The sequence below is a fragment of the Xyrauchen texanus genome, chromosome 39 (genome assembly GCF_025860055.1).
Source record: "Xyrauchen texanus isolate HMW12.3.18 chromosome 39, RBS_HiC_50CHRs, whole genome shotgun sequence".
Taxonomy (NCBI): Eukaryota; Metazoa; Chordata; class Actinopteri; order Cypriniformes; family Catostomidae; genus Xyrauchen; species Xyrauchen texanus.
This window is the reverse complement of record NC_068314.1, coordinates 31,067,135-31,086,285: the sequence shown is the minus strand read 5'-3', so window position 1 is coordinate 31,086,285 and position 19,151 is coordinate 31,067,135. Positions and strand designations below refer to the sequence as shown.

Below are 19,151 nucleotides of genomic sequence, written 5' to 3'. Positions count from 1 at the left end.
TTGTAACTCCCTTGAAACAGACATATACAACAAGCCATGTAAAAAACAATTGGGAAAAATATAGGTATAGTCATGTGATTGTGAGACCAGGTTGCTTTGTTGATGCATTGAAAACTCTCAACCAAGTGTGTCAGCGTTGTCATTGACTTCATCACTGTTTTTCAGCCATATATTTTTCCACTTATGGTGTCCTCACATTTCTAGACCTTTGTGAAACCCTTCTGTTGGCCTGTTTCATCTGCAAGTTCTGGGATTGCATTGCATGGCCGTTGGAGATGGATGTCAATACTGTATGGCCTCTATCAGTTCAACTCTCTGCTCTAAAGCATGTTGTTGTGACCTTTCCTCTTTAGAGGACTGAATAGGTTTTTGTCCATGTTGCAGCTGCACTGATTGAGGCATGCGGTTGTAGTTGTTGAGATGCCACATTTGCAATCTCTGTCTACAGGCCACAGCGTGTATGGAAATCGTCATGGAAATGTCTCAGCTAATGTTTCACTAACAGCTTGTGATTACTATAGACTACCGGTCATGACAAACAGATAAAGCTGGAATGTTAAGATTTGTGTTGATTTCTCAACATGCATGTCAATCTTTTGATTGATCGTGGCTGTGATACCGCACAGCTGCATTTGATACGGTGTTAAGGATTGGCCTAAAGCATAAGTTAATACTTAATGTCAATTAACTCGTTTTATTCAACATGATTTTAGGTTGAAAATGGCATATGTGTAAAGGAAAGATGTGACAATTTATCACATTTCTGTCTTCATCATTACATTTCTTCATCAAGATTAAGTTATTATATATTACACTCAAACACAAATATTATACTCACAAATAATTTTAGGATTTACTCATTTTTATTTAATTTTTCAATAACATTTTTTAAAATTACTGGAATTTTGGTAAGAAATTGAAATGTTGAAATCTTAAAAATAGGCAAAAATATTTTTTACTTTTTTATATATATATATATATATATATATATATATATATATATATATATATATATATATATATATATATATATATATATATAAAATGTATTTTGTTTTTATTGCTTCAGAAGCAAAGTTTTCTGTGATGCAGATACCATATGATGGATTCAAGGGTCACGGACAGTTCAATTGAATTATAGGTGTTTCACTATCTATTGAAGTATCAGTTTACATATATAGGGTAACTGCATTCAGATTAAATCACCTGAAAACATGAAAATAACCTTGTAAATGTACAAGAACTCTGTGCTATACATGTTTAAAGGTTTTGGAGATTACAAAAATACAAATCAGAAATACTGTAAAAATGTATTCATGGTAAAACAAAAGACATGCAATCATAACGGAGTGCTATAGATCTATAGTTATATTAACAAAATGAATTAATAATAAAAAAAAGCCAAGAATCCTTATGATCATTTCTTATCAGTTTATTTTAGCCAATTAAAGGCCATCAACACACAGAAGGGAAAATCTAATTAAAAATACAAATCGAGAATAAAACATTCCCTTTAATTCAGTATAGACGTAATAAAGATGGTAATAAAGCACTAGTAGCAGAAGAGGGGCTGACAATTTAGTTTTAATCAATATATCCCTAGATACATCTCATTCCTTGTATCATAGGACATATGTATAGTCAGCAACTGTGACCAAAATAAATGACTATTGCTGTTATTTTACATTACTTTGAAACACTTAAAACATTAGCAATTTGCTGTTCCTACTTACACATTTAGAAAATATGGCAGTTGCAATGTATATAACAAAATATTTGTTTTGAAATATATTTTATGAGTGTATACTTTAATCCTTTAGTTTTAGATATAACACATTCAGTTGCTGTATAATTCACAGAAAACAACAGAGGACAATACATTAAACCCACCTGTCTAATATTGTGTAGGTCCCTCTTGCTGCCAAAACAGCACCAACACGCATTTCAGAACAGCATTCAGAGATGATATTCTTCTCACCACAATTGTACAGAGCGTTATCATAGACTCTGTCAGTTCAAACCAGTCTGGCCATTCTCTATTGACCTCTCTCATCTACAAGGTGTTTCTATCCACAGAACTGCCGCTCACTGGATGTTTTTCGTTTTTTTGGCACCATTCGGAGTAAATGTTTATAATGTTGTGTGTGAAAATCCAGAAGATCAACAGTTACAGAAATACACTTAGTAACCCGTCTGGCTGGCACCAACAATCCATGCGATTATCTAATCAGCCAATCGTGTGCCAACAGAGTAGTGCATAAAATCATGCAGATACCGGTCAGGAGCTTCAGTTAATGATCACATCAACCCTCAGAATGGAGAATTTTTTTTTTATCTCAATGATTTGGAGCATGGCATGATTGTTGGTGTCAGAAAAATTCTACTGTAACTCAGATAACCGCTCTGTACAATTGTGGTGAGAAGAATATCATCTCAGATTTCTATACTGAAATGTGTTTTGGTGTTGTTATGGCAGCAGGAGGGGGACCTACACAATATTCGGCAGGTTGTATGTTTAATGTTGTGGCTGATCAGTGTATTTGCAGTATTTGTTTTATTTTATATGTACAAACCAAACTACTTTTGTTCCTTAATGCTAAAGGCACAATTATAAACGTTCTCATTTCACTATTATTCAGAGGGAAAACGATTTTGGCTTTGACTGGCAGTATGCTCAACATTATGCCTACATACAGAGATGTGCAGGAATACATTTACAGAATATTTACATTTACAGTTACGTGCATTTAGCTGCATCTAACAAATCGTTGATTTGGATCTACTGGTTATATTGTACTTTAGGCAGAGGTAGCTTTAAAAAACAAAACAGTACACCTGAAAAGCTATTTGTACATGACATTTATGTGGCTTGTCTCCTCATAAAAACAAACTATTTATGAGGAAATGCACCATCACACATTTGTTTCGCAATGTAACATTGAAAAAGATCAAATTCATAATATGAATAAAAGCATAAATCTTGTAAATTGAGAAAAGTATGAATTTTAAATCAGTTAGTAGTAAAAACTATGAAGCCAACAGTGTTAAAAAAAATAGCTTTTTGATATATGCAGTTAATATTGCTTGAAACGTTTCATCATAGCATCTTGAGCAATGTGAATTATTACTCCACTCCATGCTATCAACACAATTATACAAACATCCCTTTGGTACAATAAGTGACTATAAAGTGACTACTCACTCCACACTCCAAAATCATATATATTTGCATGTCCTTGCTCTAACATAAAAATAACATGACTTACCCTTTCAGCAACACAGCTATGCATAGAGGCTCAAACATCCTACATTTTAGCTACAAAAAGGCTAAAAGATTTGGATTCATTAAAATTTGGAATAACATTGTGGGATTGTTGCAATCACTGACTTCCTGGGAAACTACCTGCATCACAAACAGAGAATGCAGAAATGCAATAGCAACATGTGTTTAATTAATTATGCCCAAGACAATCTTATACCACCTTTTCACCAAAACAAGTCTGGTGCCAGAGGTGGTCTTTAGCCGGGAGATCTACAAACCTCTTACAGAACCAATCTGCATTTCAACTAACGTGAGCGCGGAACGATGACGTAACGGACCACAAACAACATAGTGCATTGTGGCCTTTGTTTACCTTGCAAACTAATTCATTTCAATTCATTGTCTTTAAGCCATCACAAGCTGGCTTTGATTTGACAGTCAGTAGTAGCAATCCATTAACACATGATATTCATAAATACAATCAATCAGTTTGATCTAGTTAAATTTCGTGTTTTGAGTTCTTAAAAACCACGTGAAACTAAAAATATACAATAACACAGATTTTTTTAATTGTCATAAATTTTGTCTTTTAAAAACGCCCTTTAAATTTAACATGTCATATTCTTTCATTTTAGTAATAATAAAAAAAAAATCTCAAAAGGTGCACTCAGTAACTCTTTATTTGTGTCATATTGGACTTAGTGACACCTAGTGGTGTGGATGCAGCATCAAGCAAAATCAATAGTTTTCAGTTACAGATGCCATTGCAGAAATTCTCTATTCACAATCAGTCATGATTCATTTGATCCAAGAGTGAAAGTGTCCAATAACAAGCCGGTTACTGAGATTAAGCGAGTAGTATTCAGATGGTCATGTGATTCTAAAATGGCAGCCCCCATGAGAGCGTCCCTGCCACATGTAGAATAAAACAGATTTTATAAGGTTACTGATATGACCAGAGTCCTCATCTCATGTGAGTGGTCTTGATTTTATACATACGTTTCAAAATTACAATTAATTTCTTTATAAGTAAATCTTTTTCAATGAGGAAAAAATGACTGAGTGCACCTTTAAAGATAGGCTAAAATATTTTTTTTGAGAGTAGAAGTATTATCTACTTAGTGTGCTGATTTCTTCATTCTTTTAGAGACAAACATTTTCTGTTATTAACTTTGTGTTTAAGAGAATGTTTAGAACTCTGCACTGCGTATAGAGCGTTGTTACTGCAATAACACACAAATCGTTATACAGTATGCATTTTAAATAGAATGTAATATAGTTTAGGTTCACCTGTGTTCACTTCATCATCAGGGCATCATCAAGGCATCTATGCTGTGGATATAGTGGATTTATCTCATATATAGTCTACAATATACAGGAATTGTTTGTGTGAAATTATTAACTCGCTAGTAAAGAAGCGCTTCAGATCTTTCTGCTCGCGCAGCTCAAGCGGGAAATCCCTAAAATACAAAGATTGACTAATTAATTTGAATAAAAAATAATCAACAGGATTTTTGCTCTTCTAAAAATTCTAAAAAAGTGCATTGGTAATATCTTGCAGTGTTGTTTTTTACTCATCATACAAAATCGGTTAATTATCATGATGATGCATCTTTTTCGGCCCGTCTTCAAAATCAAAATAATTTCATCAACGGATATTTTTGTCAATAATATAGTTGATGAGATGAACACTGCTGGTACCCCCCACCCCACCCACAACCCCCTCCCACACACACACACACACACACACACACGTCAATTAGATCACAAGTCTTCTTCCATATTCAAACTGCTTGTGCGACTGCTGGTTTTGGAGACTCCGGGAGACACTGGAGAGAAAAGTGGATCTGAAGACCTGACAGTGGAAAATGTGCAGCCCTCATCCATCAGAATGTCACCGAGACCCACATCAGAGTAAAGATCTGAGGTCGTGGGGTCATCCAGCTCCGCAAAGCTAAAAGCACCTAAATCAAGAGGGCCGCTTACAGCTGCACCAGCTGGAGAACCGGAAGGTGCTACTGTGAGGAAAGGAGAGTGTGAAGATTGTGCCATGGCCCCTTCCATGGTGAGGTGGGTCTGAGGTTCACCAGCAATCAGCTGCAAGGACTGGTTTGCCTGGTGCAGCTGTTGCTGAAGGAAGGAAGTGTCTGAACCCATGCCAGAGGACATGGTAGCGGAGAGGCCTTGGAGCCGGGCTTGCATCTCTAATTCCTGTGGGCAACAAACAACAGGAGAAGCTGAAAATGTTTAACAGAATATAAAAGCATTTCATTGTCCGGACTACATGTTTACATTCACAAGTGTGTTCTCCATTGTTTCCTACACTTGTATTATAAAGGTGATGTTGCCCACAGATTAGACCACGTGAACCACATCAACTGTGTACATCTGGTTAATATATATCTATATATATATATATATATATATATCTATCTCATAAAAGTGTAAAAGTTATTGTAAGTGCTCCTGCATCAGATTTGGAAGTAGAAGTTCCTCTGTCAGCTCACTTTATCATAAAGTATCTTTTTATTTTTATATATATATATATATATATATATATATATATATATATATATATATATATATATATATATATATATATATATATAATTTTATCTGTAACACTTTACAATAAGGTCCCATTCATTAACATTAATTAACAACATTATTAATAACATTGAACAATACTTCTTAAGAATTTATATTTATTAAGAAATTCATTTTACTTTCAGCATTTACTAATACGTTTTTTAAATTAAAAGTTGTATTTATTAACATTAGTTAATGCACCATGAACTAACATGAACTACCAATTTAATAAATCAAATTATCAAAGAATCATTCGGAAACTTCCTGTTTCATTCTCAAAGTTGTTACTTCTGACGGTGTCTCTCCCTCATCAGTGTCTGACTCCGGTTCAAACATGCAGGGCTGAACACTATTTTCACCATCAATCATATTACTTATGATGTCTAGTTAGCCGAAGCAGAGATGACAAAACTCCGCCCTATTCTGGATATGGGGTGGGGAGCACCAGCACACTTGCATTTAAAGACACACACAAAAACGGCTTGTTTTTATTCCCACCCAAAAATTGCATTTTCAACATGGTATAATAAATGATCTGTAGGGTGTTTTCAGCTGAAACTTCACAGACACATTCTGGGGAGACCAAAGATTAAAATCTTGTGAAAAGGGGCATAATAGGTGCCCTTTAATTGTTAGCTCATGATACCTAATGCATTAACTAATGTTAACAAATGGAACCTTATTGTAAGGTTTTACCATTTTATCTCATACCTTTTTTTATTGTCTTAATTTTCATTTTCAGGGTTACAGTTCTAATTAAAAATCAATTAAAAGATAATACTAACATGAAAATGGAAAAACCAGTACATTTATTGGACATATATTGATTTAGTATGTGATTTAATGATTCATTTAATGATTTTATAGTTTAACTATTTAATTATGTATTTAATAATTTCAATTATTTATTTAAACATTTAATTATTTATTTTTTAGTAATTTGGTCCTCCAAAAATACCATTGAAATAAATAAAAAAAAATTATAAAACAAATTTGAGTGCAAAAATATGCAAAATAAATATTTTTTCTGCCTTTTTTGGTGTACCGAAGGATATAAATCAAGAACAGAATTTCAAGAATATTAACTAGGGGTCGACCTATTTTGCCGATACCAATAACCAAGGTGATGGAAGAGGCCAATACAATTTTAATAGGCTGATCTTTTATTGACATATGATTAAAACATTTCTTATTAGTCTTTCCTTTTTATGAAGGACACAGACATTGGAGGCTCCAAAATGAATAAAATTCCAAAAGCTGTTAACGATTTATTGAAATTTTATAGAAAATTTCAGATTTGGTGTGCATAACAGGACTTTTAACTATAAACAAGCCCAAAATACACTCCTAACTTGAAAGGACAAGACTTGCCCAATATATTGGTCTATGGTCTACCTCTAATATATACTATCACAGTGCTACATAGAAGTCAAATACAAGCATTTAGTTAGTGAAGGAAAATAAACATTAAATGGGAATGTGCAGGGAAGAGTTATTTTTACCTTTTATTTTGGGTGCAGTCAGGAAAGTTAGCTACTTATAACACATATTGTGGATTTTGTGTTGTAATACAAAGCCACTATTGATGCTATACCTGTATGCGAAGCAGCAATGTCTGGTTGGCTTGCTCCAGCTTCTTCTGCTTCATCTCAACGTCTTTGGCCCTCTGTTGCTCTATCTGAAGTTTTCTTATATAATCGACAGATGCCTTTAATATGGTTCCCTTGTTCAAACGCATTTCTCTGCCATTTTAAAAAGAAAGGAGGTAAATATCCATTTATCAAACGTATATGGTATGTTTGTTGTGTGTGTGAAATTTAAATAAACATTAACACAAACAAATGGCATATAAACCACTGATATATCTAAAAGGCACAAAGCCTAAAGCTTTAATCAAGAAAACTTACGGATCATTGGATTTGGGTATCAGAGCCCCTAATTCCTTTATTCTGTCATTAATGTTAAATCGCCTCCTCCTTTCAACTGCAAAAAGCAAAGTATATATATTCAGGCTGGGCCATGAAACACATACAGAATTCAAACAACAATATAATGTCTATATTATAAACTTACTAAGATTATGATTGTGTTTCTTCTGCTTCTCCTTTATGAGAGTTCTGGCCTCTACATCTGAAAATAAAGAGCTATTATGACTACAATGGCGTTTAATTGATTTGAACAGAAGAGGGTCAGAATGAATCATTACCAGTTATTTCCCTTTTGATATTAGTTAGATCGGCTGGACAGGAATTGCTGACAGCGATCGCCATGCCAGGACTGTTGTAGACATCCAAAAGGTTTCCTGGTAGCTGAGACAATACAGAAATCAAAAACACATCCAACTGCACCAAGACACATGGTATAATAATATGGTGATTTTTTTCATAGCTCAGAACACAAAGATGAATTAGTCGTAACCAGTGTCAGAAATAGAGAGCAACAGTGACCGCACACTTCTTCAGGCGCTTTGGTTCTGGAAGTTTTTTCCCCATTTATTTTTCCAATAGGGGTTTCATAAAATCCTTAATAAAAGAGTCCGAAGCTTTGAACTTCTTCAAGGTGAATCGCAACATTACAAACTTTTATTTGGACCAAAAAAGTATTTGAAAATTGGACAAAAAGACAAAAGGTACAAGACTGTGCCCTTACCATCTTTAATGAAGGAATGAACTACAATCCCATGAAGCATTGCAAATTATGTAATTCAATTAAAAACACAGATTTAAAGCTGTTGATTTTAAGTTCAGAAACAACATATTCTAATTTTATTGCAAAATATTCAGACATTTTTAAGTGTAGGAAGACCATGCAAGAGTTTGTTTGGCGTGCTTTGTTGGCGGCAATTCTCTGACTGGTGCAGCATGGGTAATGTAGTTATTCAACAGGAATTCCAATATTAAACACAATTTCTAAAAAGATTAAGTTGAAATAATGGGGATTGATGGTTATATCAGAAGCATATAACATTGATTAACAACCTTGGAGCTCATGAAAGGTCTGTCTTTAAACGTTTATAAGTTATAGTTAAAAATGTATTTGCCAATGAAAAAAAAAAAAAATAGGATTTGTACTTTTGGAACCAAACTGTTGCACTATTAAAAGGAATGTTCCGGGTTCAATACAAGTTTTCAACAGCATTTGTGGCATAATGTTGATTACCACAAATATTTATTTCAATTAGTTTGTCCTTTTCTTAAAAACAAAAAAGAAGCAGAAGAAATCGAGCTTACAGTGAGGCACTTACAATGGAAGTGAATGGGGCCAAATTTTGGAGGGTTTAAAAGCAGAAATTTGACGATTATAATTTTATAAAAGTGCTTTCATTCATTCTGTTAAAACCCCTGTATTATTTGAGCTGTAAAGTTGCTGAAATTGTCATTTTCACAGTTGTTTTAGGGTGTTTTGATATTGTATCGTCATGGCAACAAAGTTGTTAAATTGGCTATAACTTTACAGATAAGATTAGTAAGCGATTTTATCACACTAAAATCATGTTTACATACACATTGTTTATGTCTTGTGGCTATACTTTTGAAAAAGTGAGTATTTTCACGTTAAAAAATGTGGCCCCGATTCACTTGGCTCCGTGTTTTTTTTTTTTTTTTTTTTAAAGAAAAGGAGGGGCAAGTCAAAATTATTTATTGAGATAATCAATATTATGCCACAAATGCTGTCGACTGAGTTTAAATTGAATTGAACACTGAATATTCCTTTAACATTTTTAATAATGAGCAATAATTTAAGCGCAACTGTAATTTTCAGGGGCATTTTTTACCTTTACGAGGGTTATTTTACATACTTGCATCATAAGGCACAAGATATCATAAAATAATAATTGTTGTGCTAGAATACATTTGAACATAACTGGCTGGTCCCTATGTTAGATGAATTTGCTGCAGAAGCACAAATATGTAGCAGTAGTAATAACTAATAATAAAATCTACACACTATCATGTATCAATAGAGAATAAATATTTGACCTCTTTTATTATAGAAACTGAATGTAGAACAAGAATCCAATACTGTAACTACATTACAACATGCTAAATATATAGTTAATACTGTTCAACAAGAAACATTATAAATTATTATTCTAAAACTAAACCTGCTACGATCTATGGCATGTTGAGGATGTTCAACTCAGCCACAGAATTTCAAAAGAGATCATTTTACCTCTGTTTTTTTTCTTTTGTTTTCATGCTCCTGCAATAAAACTAAAATCATTTTAAATCAAGCCACTCCTTGCTCCCGAATAAAATCTAGGAAAATCCTTCACCAGTTCGCTCTATCCAGTGCCATGTCCCAGCATGTACTCTTCTTTCACGGTCCCTTTTATCCCCACCCTGATAATTGCAGCCTGGCAGGTGTTAGTAATGTGTCAGAAGCGAATGTTTATGTCCATTGCAGAGGTGCATCCCATTTATCTTCTCACTCATAAGTGCAGTGGTAGGCACTCACTCTTAAGAGGGGTGGGGACATTTATGTTAAGGGCATTATTGCTCCTTAGCTTTTAGAACAGCTTAGTGGCGGTTTACCACAAATACAAGTGGGGTTCAAAGAGGCTTTTATTTGGAAAATTGCCATAATGTTATGGATGGGTTTATCAATAATGAAGCCAATCGTTCAGCTTACCGTGTTTGGGAGTTGTAGCCCAGAATCTATCAGTGACATGATGTCATCATTAAAGCTGGACTCAAGGCTAATGATGTCATCAATGACGTCATCCATCTAACGGGATACAATTGTGACATCAAGGTTTAGAATGATTCAGGGTTATCACACCTTTTGACCAATGGCTTTTCCATGAGATTGAACATATATTGCAATTTCTAGCCAGAGAAATAGTTTAGAGCTGCACATAACTAGAAAACTGTATATCTGGAAATTTCAATTTAAAAATTCACTGATATTTCCAGGTTATCCATGACCATGGGAACCCTGATGGCTACCATCAGAAAACATTTAAAAATCAAAATATTGTTTTAGTAGTATTACTCTCATCATTTACTCTATTTACAAAAAACTCTATAAAATATGACTTTCTTTCTATTGCGAAAAACAAGCAAAGATATTTCAATGGAGATGTGACGTGAATATATATACATTTATATATACACAATTTAAGTCAATGGGGTCAAACACTTCCAAGCTCCAAAAAGGACATAAAGACAGCATAAAGGTAATCCATACAACGAGAGTGATTTAATCCATGTCTTCAGAAGCAATATGATCGGTTTTGGGTGAAAACGAACGCATGCATAAAGCGCGAGGACGTGAAATAAAGCTTCGAATCATGATCTTGGAGACTGCGATGTCAAGATTTATGGTGAAAAAGTAGTTCGATTTTGGTCTGTTCTCACCCAAAACTGATTGCATCGCTTCTGAAGACATGGATTAAACCACTTAAGTCATATGGATTACCTTTATGTCTTTTCTGGAGCTTGGAAGTGTTGGACACCATTGACTTGGTTTCCATCCAGAGAACTGCCACTCACTTGATGTTTTTGGCAGCATTCCAAGTAAATTCTAGGGACTGTTGTGTGTGAAAATCCCAGGAGATCAGCAGTTAAAGAAATACTCAAACCAGCTCATCTGGCACCAACAAACATCCATGCAATTATCTAATCAGCCAATGGTGTGGCAGCAGTGCGGTGCATAAAATCATGCAGATAAGGGTCAGGAGATTCAGATAATGTTCACATCAACCATCAGAATGGGGAGAAAATGTGATCTCAATTGTTTGGACAGTAACATGATAGTTGGTGCCTGATGGGCTGGTTTGAGTATTTCTGTAACTGCTGATCTCCTGGGATTTTCACACACAAGTCTCTAGAATGTACTCAGAATGCTGCCAAAAACAAACAAAAAACATCAAGTGGACGGAAACACCTTGTTGATGAGTGAGGTCAACAGAGAATGGCCAGACTGGTTCGAACTGACAAGTTTACGGTAACTCAGATAACCGCTCTGTTGTGGTGAGAAGAATATCATCTCAGAATGTTATTATTGGGACCTACACAATATTAGGCAGGTGATTTTAATGTTGTGGCTGATTAGTGTATTCAAATCATAGCTCCATCAAAATACATTTGTTTGTGTTTGAGAGAAGAAAGAATGTCATACAAGTTTGAGACGGCATAAGGATGAAAAAATTACATGTGACACAAATCTAGTGAGATGGCAAGCTGAACAGAAAAAGAATGCATATTCACTGGCACGAACAAAAACACAGTTTTTACATGTTGCTAATGTGCCAAATTACCAAAATACAGGAAAAATTACAACAGACCCTAGAGCAATCATTAGACATTTGCTTTCAGACTTAAAATAACAAGCAACAAGCTTTAACAGTTGCATAGCTAGCACTGTACATTTATAACTGCTTTACCTCTTCTTTGTTGGAGCCCAGGTACAGATGTGCCATTGGGCTGTTGGGGGCGCTACTTGCAGGGTGCACCCTCTCTGGGGCAGAGTTTGACTGCGGAACAGGGGACACGCCAAGAGTTTGTGTGGCAACTTTATTGCCTAGCGTGGTGGACAAGTACTGCTTTACTTGCTGCCTCTGAGCTTGCTGGATGTGGTATTTAGTTGGGTTTTCAAGATGAGTTTGCACCTAGAACAAAGTAAAATAAAAATAAAAACACTGGGTCAATGATAGTTGTTTAAATGTATTGGTGACATTTGAAGCTTTCCATTACTACTACATTTTTGTCAAAAGGAGTGAAATTTTGCCATTTTTAAAAAGGGGAACCAAGTTTCACTCCGTCTCCACACCAGACATCAAAGCTATTATTATAATGAATGGGGCTGTAATAATACAAGTATGCAACCATTTTATTGTCCCAGACCATCTAAACAAAATTATTTTATTAAAAAATATCAAATTTTATGCTATTAATTTGACTTTTGAAGTTTCACGTTTCAGGCTGTGTTCAGGTCACTTTTTCAATTAATGAAAAAATGTATTATTATTATATATTTACATATTTTGTTTATATAATATACATTTAACATAATTTACGCAAAATGTATTGAATGTATCAAATATTTATTTTTTACTAGGGCTGTCAGACTATTTAAATGTTTAATCAAATGAATTACATGAGATGCCGTTTAATCAATCAAATCAATCACATTTAATAGCATACAATATTTGTTGAGAAAGGCCCACAAATAAAGATCATTCAATATTATAATCATTCAATATCATAATTAAAATATTAATACAATTATGACAGACAGATAGACGGATATTAAGACATAACATTATTGTGGCAGATGAATTAGATAAAAAGTATCTAAAAGGTACTAAAAGACGTTAGAAGCCAATTTATTGTTTGCTTTATTTCCATATCACTGAACATGCCCAGAGCAATCCATTTTACAATTGAGTTCATAAATCAGTTCGAGGTAGACAGGATTGTTCTCCAAGGTTGTTGGTCAAGTGTACATGAGTCAGATTGACACTTTGAGTTTCTCGCTGTGATTGCGTTGCGTTTTACTGGATTTCGGCATCTCAAGCATACACGTTGTGTCTTTAGGACACTGAATCTAGAGACTGCTGCTTTCAGACTTCAGATTTGTGCTCCATCCAGCTGTCTTTAAACTCAAGAACTCACCTGCTGACATTTTTGTGCCACTTGCTTGCAAATGTGTTTTGTTGCCTGAACAGCTGAGGCTGTGCTTACTGCCCCCTTCTGACAGAATTTACATATGGCATGATTAGCTGCATACATTTTTTTACAACATCCTTCATTTTAACATACATTTTGCGCACGCGCACTCTCTCTCACAGACACACACGAAAAGACATGTTAGGGTTGTTCACACCGAACATGTTCTGGCGTGCACTGGACAGGCATCCTTGATTGTTGCGCCACATCTCACGGTTTTTCACTTAAAACGTACATTTTTTTAAACGGATCTCAAAACCTTTAGTGCAGGTTTCACAAAGATTCGACATTCTGAAGTAGTTTGGGTTGCAAGGAGGGCTTCATGTGAATTCTACACATAATTCCAGTCAATTTTCAGCGCTTGATAAAGGGTAAGCCAACGTTTTTCTCTTTTGCCCTGATGAGAAGAGGGGCAGACGTGTCTTGTAAAACTGTGTATGTTTACTGTTATGAATGTTGTATATGGTGCTTAAATCAAATACTGTACATCCTATAGAGCTGTTCAGCCATGACGTCAATTTGTGGCCAAACCCAGAAGGCTAGTTCGCCATGGGTTCACTCAGAAATGGGATTTTCAATTTATACGGTACAGAGTACAATAAGGTCTGTAGTAAACAATCCTTGAAGATACATGGATGTTGACTTCTACAACATAAAAAAAAACAAAGTTTTTCTGGGTTTTTGGACTACAACCTGAACACAGCTCTATTGCAACACATTTATATAGAGAAGAAATTATAAAGAGAGTGAGCAATATCGGGTTCAGACTTAAAATTTGACATTACCAGTCAGGTCACAGAATTGTAATATTATTAACATTGTGTAAAAATATTAATTCAAGTGAATTGTTTCAAAGTAATTTTTACAGCAATGAATTTCTGTAGACTTACAGTTGAAGTCAGAAGTTTACATACACTTAGGTTGAAGTCATTAAAACTACTTTTTTAACTACTCCACGGATTTAATATTAGCAAACTATAGTTTTGGGAAGTTGTTTAGGACATCATTTTTCCAGCAATTGTTTACAGACAGATTGTTTCACTTTTAATTGACTATATCATAATTCCAGTGGGTCAGAAGTTTACATACAAGTTAACAGTGCCTTTAAGCGGCTTGGAACATTATGTCAAGCCTTTAAAGAATTAGCACCTGATAAGAGGGGGAACTGAATTGGAGGTGTACCTGTGGATGTATTTTAAGGCCTACCTTCAAAATCAGTGACTTTTTGCTTGACATCATGGGAAAATCCAAATAAATCAGCCAAGATTTCAGAAAAACAATTGTGAACCTCCACAAGTCTGATTCATCCTTGGGAGCAATTTCCAAACACCTGAAGGTAACATGTTCATCTGTACAAAAAATAGTACGCAAGTATAAACACCATGGGACCATGCAGCTATCATACCGCTCAGGATGGAGATGCATTCTGTCTTCTAGAAATGAACATAGTTTGGTGCAAATTAATTCCAGAACAACAGCAAAGAACCTTGTGAAGATGCTGGAGGAAACGTGTAGATAAGTATCTATATCCACAGTGAAACAAGCCCTATATTGATATAACCTGAAAGGCTGCTCAGCAAGGAAGAAACCACTGCTCCAAACCACCATAAAAAAAAGCCAGACTACAGTTTGCAAATGCACATTGGGACAAAGATCTTACTTTTTGGAGAAATGTCCTCTGGTCTGATTAAACAAACATTAAACTGTTTGGCCATAATAACCATCGCTATGTTTAGAAGAAAAAGCGTGAGGCTAGCAAGCCGAAGAACACCATCCTAACCGTGAAGCATGGGGGTGGCAGCATCATGTTGTGAGGGTGCTTTGCAGCAGGATGGACTGGTGCACTTCACAAAATAGATGGCATCAAGAGGAAGGAAAATTATTTGGATATATTGAAGCAACATCTCAAGACATCAGCCAGGATGTTAAAGCTTGGTCACAAATGGGTTTTCCAAATGAACAATGATCACAAGCACACCTCCAAAGTTGTGGCAAAATGGCTTAAGGACAAGGCAAGGTATTAGAGTGGCCATCACAAAGCCCTGACCTCAATCTGATAGAACATTTGTGGGCATATCTGAGACCTACAAACCTGACTCAGTTACACCAGTTCTGTCTGGAGGAATGGGCCAAAATTCCAGCAACTTATTGAGAGAAGCTTGTGGAAGGCTACCCAAAATATTTGGCCCAAATTAAACATTTTAAAGGCAATGCTACCAACAACTAACAAAGTGTATGTAAACTTCTGAACCACTGGGAATGTGATGAAAGAAATAAAAGCTGAAATAAATAATTCTCTCTACTATTATTCTGACATTTCCCATTCTTAAAATAAATGAGTGATCCTAACTGACCTAAAACAGGCAATGTTATCTAAGATTAAATGTCAGGAATTGTGAAAAACAGAGAGGATCTTTTTTAATTGCAACACGTATGAAATCACACATACACTGCTACTATAATAAAAGAGCACTTGCTCAACCCTCGAAGCATGAGATTGTGGTCACTTGAAGGGGAGTTAATATTAAGGAGCAAATTTCAAATAAAGACATTATGGTAAATTCTGACTCACTGTACAGATAGACAAGGATAGGACAGAGATATGCAAACAGATGTACAAACGAATTAACAAATAAACATGAACACAAATCTGAGAATACTTGATGTAATGTAACGTAAGTGGCGACAGATGGTGTATGAAGTGTTGATAACAGTTTCTGCGCGCACCCAGTTTCAGTTCCTCCAACACATGCACTTTTGGTGTTGATCACAGTGTTAATATATGGGTGACAGCATTTGCCTAAACTTTCTTACACCACTAGCCATAAGAAGGCCCGACCCACCTTCAGAACTTCCACTGGTACTTGAGCTGGAGGAGGGCGGGCAGCCATGGGTGGGAACGTCACTGAGATGGCTGGAGTGGAGTCTGTAGGTCGGAACTGAGCGATAGATGTCTGCTGCTGCGCCTCCCTCCTCTCCTGCTCCTGCGCTTGCTCCCGCATCAGTTGTTGCCGTAGCAACACTCGGGATGACATGGCTATGCTGGCTCCACAGGTCAAGGATGAGAAGAATTAACAAGCTGCAAAGGAGAACGCATGATCAAGAGATTTCTTAACAGTATGTCTCTGCTTAGGAGTGGCAACTTGTACAAGTAGGAATTAATGAGTTCTTCTTTAGGACAATAAAGGGTTAAAGAAGGGACATATAACTGAGCTGAGTCACTATACTCAAATAGTGGCATTCAAGGAGAAATCTCATACCTTGCCCCTCTAACAAAGCATGATCTGATTCAACTCACACTTGTCATAAAGAACCATTTATATTCCTACACAAATGATCTCCTAGCAAACGTGTTGGAAATAGTACTTATGAGTCTATTAGGTACATTTTACATACATAAATTAAATGACAGAAACAAATAAGACATAATCAGCTAAACATATAACATGTGATTGGCTAATGTCAAAGTGAAAACACTTTGACCTGAATTAGTAATATGTCATATGATTGTAATCCACAGCTCTATCATGGGGAAGTACATAATTGACCAGATGACAGCTAATCACAACAGGGCCAAAACACTATAGTTGGTTGTCTTTAAAACTCTCAAGTCATTTTAAATACCTCAAACAAAACGTCATTCACAAACAGTAAACTGAATCGACTCCAACAGCTATTAAACGTTTATGACTGTGAAGATGTGCCACTACAACTAGAAAGTTATGTAATACAATGCTAAACGTCAGGATTGACAGACCTCTTTGTCAACATAAAGCACATAAACTTGTGTAATTGTTATTTGCACCAGTAAACAAAAGTAATTACACATAACTACCCCCGTGTCGCACTTAAACATAAAATAGTTATTTTTGACCGCATCCAGCTGTTGGTGCTAGGCTAACTAGCTAGCTATTTGACATGTCATCCAACCAACGTTGCCCGAATTAACTTTAACATTCATTAACGCCGAATTATTCTGACTTACACAAGCGTTTCAGCTCACACATATGCGTCACCTCGACAGGCAGTGGAAAGGTCAGTGGAGTTACCTGGTTCGTTAGCAGAAGTAAAGCTAGGTTGCCGAAGGAATCGCCATTAGCCTCGCATGAGGATTTCCTTGTTTTGGAAGCGACAGTCAGTGTGCTCTGCTCCCCCCATTATTACACTCGACCATCCTTTACACTTCCCAATTTGCATTTCCCCCCACGTTTTCCAGCACTTGCGTGCAAATCCACATAAATCGAAAGTTTAAAACTTCAAACTTAATTTTTATTTATCAAACTTAGTTTCCAACACAACTACTTGGTTCTTTACTATTGTTCTAAAATAAGGAAATCAAGTCTTCAAAACTATGAAATAACACAAATATGGGAAGTATACAAGTGACTAAAATGTTCAACAAATCAATCATGTGTTATATGCTTCTTCAAAGTAGCCACCTTTTAAATTAAATATTTAAATGAAACTATTAATCAGTAATTATTTAAATTTAATAAAAGTTTGAAAAAAAAAAAAAAAAACTAATTTGTAAGTGTCCAAAACTTTGAAGCTCCACAAAAGTAGTCCACAGACTCCATTGGTCTTCTTGAAGCCATCCAATCGGTTTTGGGTGAGGAGATCAAAATTAAAACTTTTTCATTTTAAACCTTGACATCTCTGCAGTCTCCTTGGCGCAATCATGATTTCAAGCATGATTACACTTCCTAGTGCTTGATGCAGGTGCAGAGAGCCAGATGGCTAGGAAGTGTAATCGAGCTTGAAATCATGATCACCAAGAAGACTGCTGATGTCAAGACTTATAGTGAAAAGGGGGGTTACATTTTGGCCTGTTCTCACCCAAAACAGATTGGATTGCTTTAAGACATGGATTAAACCACTGGAGTCGTATGGATTACTTTTATGCTGCCTTTGTGTGCTTTTTGGAGCCTTAAAGTTTTGGCCACCATTCACTTGCATTGTATTGATCTACACAGCTGAAATATTCTTCTAAAAATCTTAATTTGTGTTCTGCAGAAGAAAGAAAATCAAACACATCTGGGATGGCATGAGGGTGCCATCCCAGTACGCCAGTCTGAGAACTTTCATTTTTGGATGAACTATTCCTTTAATCATTCCTTGAATCTACACTTTGTATTTACTTTAGCGTTCCATGTTTTCTGTATGCCGACCATTTTTGATTGATCTGAAAATGTTATAAATCTTCAAAACTAATATATATATATAAAAAGTGAATTAAATATATCTAATTGGCTTTAGCTTCTTCAAAGTAGACACCCTTTAAATCAATATTTAAAAATATTAATTACACTTGAATTAACATTTTGAAAATAAATTAATTTGTTGGCACAATTTTTATTCATATTTAACAATTGTCCACTTTTGATTTTTTCCCCGATAGTATTCCACCCTTTCTGTAAACAAACCATTTTCAATCGATCGACTGACGAACAGACATACAGATAAACATTTTAGATTTACGTGTTTCAATTTCATTACTTAAATCAAATTGAATTGTAATATTTAACAAAATTAAATAAAACTTATTTATTTTTTATTTTATTGTGAATTTGAAATGCATAAATCTTTAAAAAAAAATGTTTTGAGAGTAGGTAGATGTTGTAGAGGCC

General features: G+C 35.2%; 1 protein-coding gene across 1 annotated transcript; it reads right to left on the bottom strand.

Annotated features, from left to right (window-relative positions):
• Positions 1-1,422: 1,422 nt before the first annotated feature.
• On the bottom strand, positions 1,423-17,713 carry LOC127632668 (transcription factor E3-like). The gene is made up of 9 exons (XM_052111396.1): positions 17,574-17,713; positions 16,368-16,603; positions 12,240-12,464; positions 10,484-10,579; positions 8,058-8,160; positions 7,925-7,981; positions 7,759-7,834; positions 7,446-7,593; positions 1,423-5,473 (listed from the first exon to the last, which is right to left on the bottom strand). The coding sequence occupies exons 2-9, from the start codon at positions 16,557-16,559 to the stop codon at positions 5,027-5,029; spliced, it is 1,344 nt and encodes a 447-aa protein (XP_051967356.1). The 5' UTR covers positions 16,560-16,603; positions 17,574-17,713; the 3' UTR covers positions 1,423-5,026.
• Between the last annotated feature and the right edge of the window lie 1,438 nt (positions 17,714-19,151).

Coding starts and splice junctions, on each gene's coding strand:
- LOC127632668 (XM_052111396.1), bottom strand. CDS start 16,559: ATGTCATCCCGAGTGTTGCTACGGCAACAACTGATGCGGGAGCAAGCG. Junction 12,465..16,367: donor TACCAGTGGAAGTTCTGAAG/GTGGGTCGGGCC, acceptor ACTTTGTTCTAG/GTGCAAACTCATCTTGAAAA. Junction 7,835..7,924: donor GAAACACAATCATAATCTTA/GTAAGTTTATAA, acceptor TGCTTTTTGCAG/TTGAAAGGAGGAGGCGATTT.